At 40.5% G+C, this 14,129-nt stretch overlaps 4 protein-coding genes across 4 annotated transcripts; 2 read left to right on the forward strand and 2 right to left on the reverse strand.

Moving 5' to 3' along the window:
• Positions 1-10: 10 nt before the first annotated feature.
• On the forward strand, positions 11-2,883 carry MELLADRAFT_70502 (uncharacterized protein; the record flags this gene model as incomplete). The annotated part of the gene is made up of 14 exons (XM_007403680.1): positions 11-187; positions 274-317; positions 402-503; positions 658-713; positions 791-867; positions 933-995; positions 1,065-1,176; positions 1,247-1,389; positions 1,500-1,672; positions 1,766-1,834; positions 1,907-2,101; positions 2,175-2,237; positions 2,316-2,350; positions 2,414-2,883. The coding sequence occupies 13 exons, from the start codon at positions 285-287 to the stop codon at positions 2,622-2,624; spliced, it is 1,332 nt and encodes a 443-aa protein (XP_007403742.1).
• A 370-nt stretch (positions 2,884-3,253) lies between these two features.
• On the reverse strand, positions 3,254-4,764 carry MELLADRAFT_32463 (uncharacterized protein; the record flags this gene model as incomplete). The annotated part of the gene is made up of 4 exons (XM_007403881.1): positions 3,254-3,642; positions 3,728-4,099; positions 4,208-4,413; positions 4,481-4,764. Coding segments are annotated over 4 exons (1,251 nt in total), but the record flags the coding sequence as incomplete, so codon positions are not given.
• Positions 4,765-6,365: 1,601 nt separating this feature from the next.
• MELLADRAFT_70506 (uncharacterized protein) lies at positions 6,366-8,014 on the forward strand (the record flags this gene model as incomplete). Its single annotated transcript, XM_007403681.1, has 5 exons — positions 6,366-6,437; positions 6,985-7,061; positions 7,128-7,355; positions 7,427-7,487; positions 7,562-8,014. The coding sequence occupies 4 exons, from the start codon at positions 7,011-7,013 to the stop codon at positions 7,705-7,707; spliced, it is 486 nt and encodes a 161-aa protein (XP_007403743.1).
• Positions 8,015-8,489: 475 nt separating this feature from the next.
• MELLADRAFT_76356 (uncharacterized protein) lies at positions 8,490-13,723 on the reverse strand (the record flags this gene model as incomplete). Its single annotated transcript, XM_007403880.1, has 7 exons — positions 8,490-9,210; positions 9,290-9,616; positions 9,703-9,786; positions 9,899-10,581; positions 10,679-13,205; positions 13,304-13,381; positions 13,457-13,723. 7 exons carry the CDS (start codon positions 13,721-13,723, stop codon positions 9,022-9,024), a joined length of 4,155 nt encoding a protein of 1,384 aa, XP_007403942.1.
• Positions 13,724-14,129: the final 406 nt, after the last annotated feature.

The raw sequence follows: 14,129 nt of genomic DNA on the forward strand, positions 1-14,129 counted from the left end.
AGGTAACTCAAAGCATCGAAAGCAAAACAAGGTTGCTCACTTAGCCACAAGAGGTTACTATCATACACTGCCATCGCAAGGTGTACCTCGCCGTTTCGACACAGAATACAACAAAGATATCAAAATCGAACTCATTGGCGTCACGGTCACGCTCTCAACGTTGAGATACTCTTTCATATTTACTCAAGTCAGACTTTCTTTTCATCGCAGTATAATATCCAGCTTTGGTTCCGTTAAACTTATACAAAACATCACCTACCTCGCATCAAACAGAAAACATATCAATGTCCAAGATGCCCTTGGAATTGGCCGTCACGGTACATCCGTCCTTTGATCTGAGTTGACTCCAATCGTTTCCCACTGTCATAAGCTTACAAAGTCATGAAAACTTTTTTATAAAGACGGGCGTATCGGTGCAGATGATGGAATTTATCCAGTCACTTCCATCCGATACTAATGTATACTCGGCTCTGATTCCATTCATTAACGCAAATGCTGCCCCGGTGAGAAGTCAAACCTTTCTAATACCTTGGCTTTGAGTATTGCCACTGACGATATCATTTGATTCTCTTTTTCAATCTCACCTCACAATTACACTTGACCTCTCAATCGTGTTGATATTTTGATTCCTCAATGATGACAAAACAAATCACGCAGCGCAATCCGAGATGGATGTCAATAGTGTTGATATTTTTTATTATCTCTCATTTTGTGTAAGATTCGCATCATACTGAAACCGTCTCAAAAGAAAGTATATACACTGATTTTGCTACAAAACGGATGGCTTAAGATCTTGCATCTTTTCTACAATGCTTATCATCTATCAATTGAAGAGAGGAAAGTTTTGGCTTCTCCAAGTTCCAAAATGTAATCACTTTCACTCTAGAAAATTTTTTAAAGATTGATTTTGATGATAACAATTTGATATTCAGTTGGTTTTATAAAGCCTAATCGAATTCTCACCGACGGTATCGCCATTTGGATTTATAGCGTAGGCAAGTCATTTCATTTTGACTTCAGACGTAAAGATACGTTAAGCTCATCAAGGGCTTCTCGATTATTAGTCACCATCATCGGTTTATCATGCCAATTATATATCGATTTTCGACACGTCCCGGTTCGTGGGAAGTTGATACTTTCTGGGATTGGATTGCCTATAGGTCATTACTCATACTCGTTCGTCAAAAACGATAAGGAAAATCAAATTATCAAGAATCATTGAGCATAGTCTGGTCGATAATTATAGGTGTATGGTCTGGATCTACTACACGAGAAGCATTCGGAGGTATTATGGAGACAATCTATCCTCTGGCAATCCGATGATGCCAAAGTGGATACCGATTTTTGGAAATCTGATCTTTGTGATTTATGCGATTGGAACTGTCATTAGTGAGAAGCAATCATTTTATTTTCATACCTACAGTCACCTCTTCTTCGATCTATGCGAAAACACCCCAGTCATCGGTTCTGACAATGGGTATGATTTCGTAAATATACAGTCCTTCTAAGCATGTTGGTTCATCCAACCATCATTCACACCCAGATAGTGAACACCACGGGAGATGTCGTCAAAGGGCTCCGCTCAGCTTCTCAAGCTCCTGATGCAATTCCATATTCTGAGATCAATTTGCGCGACATCTTATCTCCCCTGCGCGCAATTCCACCACAAATGGTCAGTTTTTTACTAGTCAGACTCTTTCGCCTAGTTCATCACCCATCTCTACGCGTATTCTTTTGCTGACCTTTTCAACGTAACGAATTCAAGGATCGCTTGGGAGCCCTGCTCAAGACGAATATTATTGTTGCGAACTGCATATTTCTTACCTTGATCATTGTGAGATGACTTTATTCATGCCTAATGATCGATGAAAGATATCCTCTTCTGACATTATGATCACATTGATAGGCTTACATCGGCTATATTGTCTTGGTACATCGAGAGTATAAAACATATGTACAAATTCAAAGATCTTTATCAAATCAAAAAAATCAAGATCAACATGCGAGAATTGATTATCAAGCTGAGTTAGGGATTTTATATCTTGAATCTGTTCTTGCATTCGTCATGATCTGTTCACATTTACCTGTATTTATTTGGGTGGTAAGCAAATGTCCATTTGAATAAGACAGAAATCAGCCTTAACTTATCTAGAGAATGTATTTGACTCTGGTAGATGATCAAGCCGTCAAATCGAAATGTTATGTTGTCAAAAGCAACGACCATGGTGCTTGAATTGGTATGTGAATTTCTTCTTGCTGCCAGACAAACAATCATACTGATGGTATGCATGACCGGTTTCCCAAACCTTTCCAAGACTTTGACATTGATAACAACCCTTCTTCTACCCATGTAAGAGTGAACTCACTTTTCTCAAAGACCATTTACTTAGAGACTGATGAATATATTCCCTAGTTTCACCTATCAAAGGGTGATTTCATCTAAACGCCTTCTCGCATGTAAGGTAGCCGAGAATGAAACGAATATGATAGAATCGGAATTTCAAGAAAAGAAATCATTTGGAAAAGATCAAATTTTTAAAATCGGTACATTCAATCGAATCTCATTTTCAAAGATAAGTAAAACTTCAAAGGATGAAATCGAAATTACTGGTCATGCACTTTAATGAAATCAAAAAAAAAATGTTTTCAAGTTTTTGTATATTCTTTTACCAACGACAATTTGTTATTATTTTCATTTTCGACTTCATTGTTCATTCTTTAAATACTAGTATGTACTTTATCATTCACTATTCCGGACTTTCCAGACATTGTTTAAATTACTTCACTTTTTCATCATTGTCATCCAGCGGCCAAAGTTGTAAAGCAATATGATTGACAGTTTCACTAGAGTTCACAGTAATGATTCAATTGTGTTATCGTTTTACCTGGGGTGCAAGGCTGCGCAATTCTCTGCCACGGAAAGCCAAAGGACCTCAGAATAACATAGTCAGGTATGTAGGTTTAGCATTCTGATTATGGCGATGAGCAATATAATTTTTAGACGTTTGACTTGCATGTAACTGCTTTTGAGAGCGCATAGTTTTGTTACATTTTTGGTTACTTTCTACTACAAGTATCAAACAACACAGCACAAAAATCAATTTCATCTGTATCTCAAAAGAACGCCAAGTTTGTCGGTTTGTCAATTCAAAAGATTAAGAAAACCAGAAAAATCAATGATTACTAAAGGTTTGCCCTTGCATGATACTATCATGCTTCATTTGAGAACAAATCACAAAGATATTTGACATGCTTAGTCTTCACCAATCGTCCCAATCCCTTGTCCCACTTTTACCAAATCTCCCTTCTTAATCTCAAATCGAAACGTTTCAGGTGCCTCAAACACCAACACAATCGTACTTCCAAGACTAAATCCTCCCATTTCATCACCTTTTCCTAAAGCTTGACCACCCATCACACCTTTATTATACAAGGCTTCTTGAAAGCCTCCTAATCGATGAGGTGTGTTGGTTCTTAGTTCACGATCAAAATTGATCATAATTGAACCCACATTGGTAGCTCCCACTGGTGTCATGGAAAAGAAACCGTGTCGCCATTTACCCAAGAGGGCTACACGCTCATTCAATACGAATAGGTCTGCTAATTTGCCGAGCATCCATGGGGAGACGGAGAACAACTCGCCTATAAAGTTCGTAGTTGAAAGTCAGTCAAGATGACCGCTATGACGATGTAATGGAAAACTTGACAGTAAGGCGATAGTACGTACCAGCAAAGTGGCGACGACGTTCCACCATCCAATCGGCAGGTGAATGAAATCGATGGTAATCACCTGGCGCCAAGTAAACCACTAAAAAGAACATTCGATGTCCTTCCCGAGGATTCATATCAAGTTGACCCTTTGCGACGTCCATCATCACCTTGGCAGTTGACTTGAGCGGTACCTCAGTCTTCACTGACACATCCTTAGGCTCCTCTTGATCTGATGCTGAGCCAGAACCCATGAGCTGATCTACCGAGTATGATATATCATTGATATTGGCAAACTCCGAATCGGCTACTGAGCTTTCTTCAGAAGAACGCTTTCGATCGGAGATTTGCCTCGGATTTGAAGATTTGGGTCCGACTAAGAGTGCGTCAACTGAATACTATCCTTGGTGAGTTATACGCAGATGAGGGGTAAACCGGAAAGAGAGCTGCAAGTCAGTAAAACACGAGAGAAAGAGATCAAGAAATTAAGATAAAAGACTTGCCGACATTCCCTTGACTGATGCCACCCGACGACCATCGATGGTTCCAAAATTCACAATCCGACCATCAGCAGGAGAGACAAGTAGAGAGGTTTGAGAGATCGGACGACATTCAGGACGAAGTTTTCGTAAGAAGAATTCGTTTAATGATTTAAACTCTCGAAGATCTTGAACTTCAGCTTCTTCAAGATTAACACCGAAGATCCTAAGTAACAGATATGCAAGGTCAATGACTGAGAAAACTGATACTGAGGGTGAAGTTCAATGCTAACCAAGAGTAAATTTGGTAACCAGGGACTCGGAACCAAACGGGTAATGTGTAGCTATTGAGCATCCCATAAAGTCGACTGATACTTCTAAGGGGAAGTGCACCAAGCACATGGACCTGCCATGGCCCCTCAATCTTGACTCCGGCTCCATCCTTTTCTTCATCCGATCTCTCAGATCGCTTGAGATAGGCCAATATCACTAGTGAGGATCCTCCTACCCATATTGGGATCGGATTCCAATTTGTTTTGGTAGACTTTAAGCGATGAGTCAATCGTGCTGAGAATTTTTCAAAACCAATTCATCAGCACAGCTATTCAGAAACCATAAAAATATAGGACCATGCAGAGTTCTTACAAAAATATGGTCTTCCATCATTTCCTTGAGAAGAGGCTCTAGAGGAGGAAAAAGCTCTTGATGAAATCTGAGTTGAAGTCCGAAAGCATGATCTCATATTGCAAGGTTGACTTTTTGTAATAAGTTTTGGATCAGATGACATTGAGCGTAGTTGATGTTGATTCAATCCCCATCGTGGCATCTTGATTTAAGCCTCGTTAGACTGAGTAGGTTTGAAGACGAGACGATTAAATTGTTGAGGAAGTTGAGCAAGATGTTCGAGCTCACATCCTAACCTGCAACTGGCAACAAACACTGTTTAATTTAATGTATCGTGTTACGTCAAATGTACTTTGTCGAGCAACAGTTCAATTCGTCAAAAATTCATTCCTGCAATGATCATTTCCCTCTGTTTCCCTAGTTTCTCCTTGTTAATGTCTGACTGGCATTGATAGATTAGGAGCTCTCTCTTGCAACCAAGTAAATTGGCATTGGCATAGTTGCAAAAAAATAACCCTTCTTCTCATGCTTCTTCCTACAACACATATATACATGATGAGTCTCCGATTGGATTCAATTTTGATGGATGGATGAGAGTAGACTTGTGCTGACTCTTTCTCTATGAACAATCAGACTCATACCTTTTCTTTTAGAGAGCTACTCATCATGTTGTTGGTGTCACTTGGGAACTACAGCTCAAGAGTGTCTCTGTCACTTTTCATCACCCGAATTTTAAGAAGTGATTTCCAAGCACCTTGAGTTCCTGATCTGATATGATGTCAAAGGCTTCAGGGATGATCATCTTTGATGTATGTATGCTATGGCCTGACAGAACTCACCATTTGGATACTTGTTCTGTCATCTAGTATGTTTACAATACATTCATGATTGGATTGATTTTCAGCATACATAGGGACCATGAAGGAATATTCCGAGTGTTGTTTACTCGTAGTCTGCTTTCAGTCTGCCAAAGAACATTTCATCAACATTGAGCCTGTGTGGAAAAGTTGACGTATATTATTTATGTTGGCGCAGGTCATAAGTCTCCTAATCTTGCATCTTCACCCTAAGATCTCATCAAAATCCAATGTTGTCCTTTCATATTAACTTGCAATCCTACCTTTTTGGTATAAAGCTGCTGGATTGATCGCCAAGTCCAATCCTGTCCAAGGCTGTCCAATCAATTTTGGTCTAAGCTTGACTAAGCCCCTCTTCCTTCGAAGTTTGAGAGCGGACGTGGCCGCGTTGGAACAGGGGGTTAGTTAAGCTTATGTAAACTTCCATTCAAAATTCAATTCACGAAATGCATGACATATGCTCTTTGTTTGGGTTGCACAGGGTTGGACCAAACTTGAGGACACATCTGATCGATTAGGAGGAAATGTATGGGTATATTTATGGGTCTACAGGATGAGGCACTATGACGACCATGCACAGTGACTGCGTGGTGGGTTGACGACGACGATTTACAGCGTTTCTTGAACTATCACAATCCTTGAAACTTGATTTTAGATCGATAAAGAGTCTGTTCTGCTGTTTACCGTTCGAGTTCCAGTCATACCACCCACATCAATCTCATCCTCAACGTCTTTCTTAAACCAATCTTCCTAAATTCCTATCAAACAGGTGAGTTTCTACCTTTTGATGTGACTTTGATTTCTACTTCTTTCTTTCCAATTCCTATCCCCTCAACAGTTTACTCGTTCCAACAAGATGATAGTAGTAAGGACCTCAATCATCCTCAGTTGGCTCAAAGTCCAACCAGGATGGCCTCACCGATCGAATGCACCTCTGCAATTCTTTGAAACCATTCTTCCATATACTCACTTCAATAGAACTCCTGTAGACTGTTTATCATCAGTCAGCCCCCAAAGTGGAATCTTACCGCTGTTTTAGCACACTTCAATGATGCTGACGTAGCAGCTGTGAAGATGTCTTGTCCCCAACCCAATCTATCTTTTCCCCAACCTACCGTTCCTTGCAACTACAATTGAATGATTTGTTTTAGGGGATCGATCATTATTTCTCTTATCCCCCTCCAATCCAATCCGAAGTTTGCATATCCCACTCAAAGCCTCCATCTTCCTGTCCCCCTTTTTCTCAAAGTCACTCATCTTTTTGCATCTGATCGGATCATTTAAGCTTATCCACTTTGTTTTCGATCACCCCTTAGCATATTCCTCCACCACCATCATCAATATGTCGGCCCAAGACAAGTTCAACTACTACATCGCCCAGATCGACAAAGAAGTAAGTATCTCTCTGAAATATCTTTTCCTCCTCACAAAAGCCTGATCAAGCTTGTTTCTTTGCTAGCTCTCCAAATATCCAGCATTGATCAAGCTAGAGAAACAAGTTCAAGTCCCTAAAGCTTATGCTATTCTCGGTCTCGCCGGTGTACTCTCAATATTCATCTTTTTCAACATTGCCGCTGGTTTCTTGACCACCCTCTTGGGATGGGCTTTACCGGCTTATTTATCTTTACAAGCCTTGGAAACCCCTAGCTCGGGTGACGATGTACAGTGGCTCACTTACTGGACTGTCGTACGTGATTTAACTGTGTATGATTTGCAACGAGTGCATCTGGCTGATCTTGATGACATACCCATATTCAGTTTGGAGTTTTCAACATCATCGAAACTTTTGCCGATATTATTCTATATTGGTTCCCCTTCTGTAAGCTTTTGGTTTCAAGAGAATAGATAGCCCCGCAATACATGCAAACTAATTATCAACCATTGCGATCGCAGACTACACCTTCAAATGTGTTTTCATTGTCTGGCTCATGTTGCCACAAACCCGTGGAGCACAAACCGTTTACTTCAAAGCCCTCAAGCCTCTCGTAGCCAGCACCCAAATCAAGACCAGTGCTCCTCCAGAGACCGCTCCTCAATAGATGCAATTAAATTCTGATAAGTTGTTGAATCACTCAATCGTTCATTCATCATGTTTCCCCATTTTGATCGAATATGTTTAGTGTCTCTAATAGCTATCTCGAGCATCTTCAAATCTAAGAAAAAAATTATTCAACTTGTTACATGATGTTGTGTTGTCAGTCTGCGTATGCTTGTACGTGTGGCGTGTGCGTGTGTGATTAACTATTAACTGAATGTTTGACCTAGAATTGCTCTGGTGTCCTCTTCTTTTTCGCTTGGTGTCATTTGTCTATGAAATACTCTGCTGCCCTGCAGTTTGTCCTTTACGCTGTCTTACAAGCTTCTCCTTCAAATTCGAAGCGGCAGATTCCTGTAGAGGAGGAGGTAGCACCTGACAGCACATCAATTTAAGAATGACAACAATGTGGCTTGGTATGCAGTGCACAATGTTAATCTTGGGCCCTTCTTGCGCCTTTTCTACGGTGAAATTGAGAAGTGCAGAAAATTACCTAAGGGGACATTAATCTTGGAGCTCTCCCGCCAAAAAACACGAGTCCGTCTTGGGCCTAACTTAAAAGTCCCTCCTCAAACTGCGAGCGTCCTCAAATCTCCGATAAATCACAAGCCCCTCATCCGCAGGCTCGGAGGCTCTGCGCTGGTGGGGCCCATGTTAAGCTAGGTTTCAAGCCCTTCTGCAAGGGTGTAGCGAACGCGCAAGAGGGGTTAGTTAAGCTTAGCGCAATGTCCCTGGATTGTGGTACAGCTTGTGTTAAGTAACTTTTGAACTCTGTTTGAAAAGGGAGGCAAAGACTCAAAAAGTATTTTTGTATTCAAGTGTCAAATTTTATAAAAAGGATTTTTAACAAAAACAAATCACATAGAACGAAAAATAACACACCCATACACAAATGATGAACGAGTACAACTTTAAAAATAATTTTTTTTAAAAAAAAACACAAGAGATACAGACAGAACTCTTGATTGATTCTAATAAATGAAAGAAAATTAAATTAAATTAAACCAAAACTAAAAACAAAAACAAAAAACTGCAAAAAAAAATATACCTGCTACTTTTGTTTTTTTTTCTAAATAAAAACCTTGATCGCAATAAAAGAGTTTATTCCTTTTACTTCTCTTCCTCCTTTAACCCAATGAAACAAAAAAAAATTGACCCAATAGGACTACAAAATAAACTAAAATTGATCATTTTAAACTTTCTAATTACTTTTTAGCCAGTAAAAACCTATGAAAGAAATTGAATTAAAAGAAAACTTTCAAAATCCATTAAATTGCTTCTTTTTTAAAATTCTTTCCATCGATTTTTTTTTACTATTTCAAATCGTTTCAATGATCACTTCATTAGGTCCAATTCCAATAGGTAAATATTTAAATTCATCATCATCATCATTAGCTTCTTGATTTTCGGATCCTTCTAAATAATTCACAGTGTTAACTTTCTCTAAACCTTCAAATGCTTCATCTAAACTTAATAGATTCATTTTCTCAGGTACGAATCCTTCATTCTATTTTGCATCGAAAAAAAATGTCAATCAGTATGTCCTTGGATGAAAAGTTCTTGATAAGTATGAAAAATCAACTTACCAATCGTTCAAGATCATAAGAGAACCTAATTGAAGCTCTTAAATCCACTGGAATCAATGTAGGGAAAACTAAACAATTCACTGCAAGTTTCTTCTGAGAGATTTGTTCATTGATCTTACTTCCAACTTCCATTGCTCTTCCAATCATTGATCGTTCTGATCTTTGACTAGCAGGAACAATAACAAAGACTTCAAGACCGGTATGAATGACAGAGATGAGATGAGTTGAAAAGTTATCAGTAGCTTTGAGGGTGATATTTTGATTATTTGGTGAAGTCAGTTGAAGGATTAAAGGTGTTGGTCCGACTTGTGATTTATACTTCCAATGCTACAATCATTCCACAATGATCAACCAAATGAAAACAATGATTCAGTTTGAAGATTTATTTATAATCGTTTTAGTTTGCCACTTACATATGATATTGCGTATTCGTCTTCTCCAAACAAATCTCTAAACTCATCAGATTCACCGCCTTGCTCCAACTCTACAAGTTTTGGCTACATGATTGTGAGGGATTCCCGAATAAACAAGTTCAAAAAGTCAGTAAGTATTGAAATTCTTCATATCTGATCTTCTGATCATAAAGTTAGTGAAACATGCATGACTGACTTGAAATTCACTGGATTCTTTCAGAACTTGTTGTGCAACAAGTGAACATTGAAGTCTTTCATACCTATCAGATTGACTTCCATTCCATTGAAACAACTTCATCTTTCCATTAATCTGATCATGAACCTTGATAAGTGCCGAATATCCTGCACAAAGAGCTTCATTCACTGATTCAGAGTCAAGTATCGATTCTTCAATGACCAATAATTTCCCAGATTGATAAGATCGACAACTGAAGACAGTTGAACAATTTTCAAAGAGTTCAAATCGGTCTCCAAGTCTGATCATTAAACTTCCTCCTAATGCTTCGATCAATTCTACAGGTTCATATCCTTGTTGAATTTTTAACAATCTTGACTTTTGATCAATTCCGTATTTCTTTAATAACCTTCCGATCATCTCTTCTTCCGCTTCATTCCTCGTTACCCTCTTTCCTTTCCAAACAAACAAAATGTGTTTTCCATCACTCAAATTACAGAAGATTAGTAAACTCTCATCTGAATAAAATGTATTGTATTCTTCAGGTTCGACTAATGTGGTACTGAATTCCTCAGTATCATCTGCTTTGTGTAATTGGAAAATTTCGAGTTTTGTAATGGTACTCAATCTGAATTCATCATTCGATCGATTCTGACAGGCCAATGAAATAGCTTTGGAGTTCAAGGGGGTCAGTTTTGAAGTTGCTGTAGTCAAGCCGAGATATAATGAAGGAATTAGCGTCTGCACTCGGAGGTTTTTTCAGGCAAGGAAAGACATCAAAGTCTCATCGAGTGCACTTACGTTTCACCACGATCCGTTTTCTCTTCTGTCTCTTCAATGTAGTAGGAGGCAAGACAGTTTGGAAATCTTGATTCTTTGCAATGGGCGAGACAGCCGATGCAGTCGTGGCCGCGGCATTCGGTGGGACCGGTAAAGGTCGAGTATTACCAAGAGCCGGTGGAGAATCGGTTTCTGTTAGACCAGGAAGTGCAAACCGGCTTCCCATGTTGGAGCCAGTTGTACTTTTCATGGAAGTCGGAGGAGCGGGTAAAGGTCTTGTACTAGTTTGGATCAAGCTAGCTGGCCGGACATCTTGTGCTTTCTTCTGAAGTTGATTCTCCCATGCAGCCGCTAATTCACTTGTTCCTTTCTTGACTACAGGTGCGAATGATGGAATTGAGGGAAGAGTGGACTTGTGCGAACCCGGAACTTCTGGTAAAGCCTTTGTCAGAGCAGCACGACGGTTTGGGACCGGGCTCTTCGGTTGGCTGATAGTTCGACTACCAGATCTTTGCGGCCCTCGTGCTCGATTCTTGGTCAAATGCTTCAATGGAGAAGACGTCATTGAAGGGAGAGGTGAGCCTGATGAAACACCTAATCCATATTTATTTAGTGTCGTGGGTGTCTTGGAATCAGTGGCAATTGATTTGACAGGCGACGCCGGTGTGTGGGGCATCTCAAATTCTTGCTTATTGCGTTTGAGGTCATGGGGGTTTTCACCTTGGAGCTCGTCATCTTCGCCAGAAGAGTCCCGGTTTGACTTGTTGTATTGATTTACATTCTTCGCAGTTGGGGTCGTTGGTGTTGGAGGTAGATCAGATTGAACAGATTTTGTTTCGGAATGCCGAAAGCGAGACTCTGTAAGGGGTTTAAGTGGACTGACATGTCTCTCAGGATCTTCCTTGACTTGATTTGCCCTTTCGAATAGAATAGTATGTCTCTTAGGCGCAGCGACATGATTGCTTGTATCGGACAAAGGAGTGATGTTCATTGACGATTGATTGTTCGTGAAAAGCTGACTCGAAGGGAGACGGGGTGAAGAGGTCTTGCCAGAAGACCCGAACTCGTCAACAAGACCACCAGTCTGCTCTTTCCTCTTGGACCACTGCAATCTTTGAGCAACAATGTTAGAGCCGGCTAATCTTGAAAGAGAGGCGGTGAGTACTTTGTTTGGCGCGCTTAAACCAGAATTGTTATTTGTCTGTTCATCGGATACGTGCGGAGGGACATGGTATGATTGCGACTTGCTGTTCTTGTGATTTGCTATGGTCGGCACAGCTTGAGTGGTGTTAGAGCGAATTGAAGTAGGTCTTGTAGTCTCGATCTTGACAGTTATCGGCTCTGGTTGGACGGTGATGTTATCGGAAAACGTAGGGGCGCCAGGCTTGGTAGCAGGGAATAAGGAACTAGCTGGTCTGGGACTTTTTTTGGTATCGATATCATCTGACGGAGCGGTCGATCTAAGATTGTAAGTGCTTTTTGATTTGATGACATGGTGTGGTCCGGCCTTGGGCAATTTATCCGTATAAGCATCCTTCTCGTTGTCAATTGACGGTGAGGGCTTGTGACGATCCATAAATTTTTCAGCCATGGGTGATGTGCTCAGAGACGTAGAGCCTTGATTTGGATTAGGAGATGCGAGATGAGGTTTAGCGTGCTGAACGTCGTTCACTACACCGAGCTGTGCCAAACGATCGGCTAAAGATTTGGGCTTGAGGAAGGTGGACTGATTGGCAGAGGTGACAGGCATGGAAGAGGCAGTCGAGTGATTAGGTGGCATGGGTAAACTGCGCTGCTTGAATTTTTCTGTGTTGCTATTTCCCATCGACACCGGTTGTTGATTATCTCGACCGGGACCTTCATCTTCAACTTTATGCTGACTGACCATACCAGGTAGCGCGCGTTTAGAAGGATTGAGAACATGACTCGCACTTGAGCCACCGCCTAAAAAATTTGCCAAGCTATTTACCCCGCCTGAGCTCGATTTAGACCAGATTTCGTGTCTTTTCTCAGCCAGTTCCCAACCTTCAGGTCTGACCTCTTTCTCGTCTACCCGCTGTTTGGTCAATACAGGCCCATTTAAATCTTTCCTTGCACCCATGAAATGAGCCAATGCGATCGGTTTCTTGTCATCATTGTGGGAAAACTTGGAAGAGTACTGGATTGCATGATTTTTGTTCGGAAGGTTAGATTGTGAAAGGTCGGAAGGATGGCGGGAATAGGAATTGACCGCAGATTTTGGGTTGGATTGAAAGTTGTCGGACATCTGGTTTAAGCCCTGAAGAATATGAAGACCACGCTGATTAGGACGCTCGGGAGACTGGCCAAGAGTTGGATGAGTTTTGATATGATGGATACGATTGGTGAGATCGATCCTAAAGAGAGATGAGTTTTGTTTCGATGTTGGCTCCTTGAAAGAGGTAAAGGGAGTGTTTGATCGAGAACCGATCGTTGTTTCTTGAGACGAATCGAATATCTCAGCCTCGGGCTGAGTTGACGCGATTGAAAGTTGGCGTGATCGGCGAGCCTGACGGGCTGTGAGGATCTCCTGCAAGCGATATCCAAGACCGTAAAATTTTGTTTGAAAAGTGAATCAGTTGGTTTGTTCTTGGAGGAAAAAGTCACGAGTCACTGAATTGCAATCACCTTTCTTAGTTTCTGTTGTTCTTCTTGATCAGCTTGATCGATAGACTCTCGAGTGGCTTTGACACGCTGGGCCCACTCCTGTTATCAAAAAATTGATCAAAGTAAATGATTAGAAGTTGAATGATAAAGTAGATTGATGAGAGATGCACTTACTTTATAAGATACTTCGAATCCTTCCTCTGGGGTTGATTTAGTTCGATGATGTCGTCGTTGTCGTTGTTGTTGATGATGTTGATGTTGTTGTTGATAAGTTGAATGATGAGAGTGAGTTGAACGTCGAGAGAGGTCAACAGGATTGATAGTATCGGTCAAGTTCCTATTCTTGGTTTTGTTAATTTGATTTTGAAATTTATAAATTTGATTTTTAATTTTAATTGATTTCTTCTTCTCATTCTCATTCTCATCAACATTAACATCCATCTCAATAACAAAAAACAGCCACTCTTCAATCGTGAAAAATAATAATCTCGTAGTTGAAAAAGAGTGCTAAACCTTCTCAGCTGCTCTTTCCATTTTGATACGCTGGTCAATCCCATCACACTCAGACCAATTCATTTGGTAAGAGTGCCTGATATCTTCATCACCTGTCAAGGCCTTTTCTAAACTTGCCCTGCCATGAGATAAGGAATGGGTTGAGCGAACCAGTTCTTTACGCTCCGTCTCGATTGACAAAGTGAAGGAGTGATTGATTGATCTACTTCCCACTAAGGGCAGGATATGGGTGAGAAAGATGAAGAAAGACACCACACATTTCGATCACTATATTCAATCGACTGACGAGTCTTTCCCCTCACTTTTAGACAATATTTACCATCACAAAGGCGAT

Source organism: Melampsora larici-populina, assembly GCF_000204055.1.
Source record: "Melampsora larici-populina 98AG31 unplaced genomic scaffold MELLAscaffold_1, whole genome shotgun sequence".
NCBI lineage: Eukaryota > Fungi > Basidiomycota > Pucciniomycetes > Pucciniales > Melampsoraceae > Melampsora > Melampsora laricis-populina.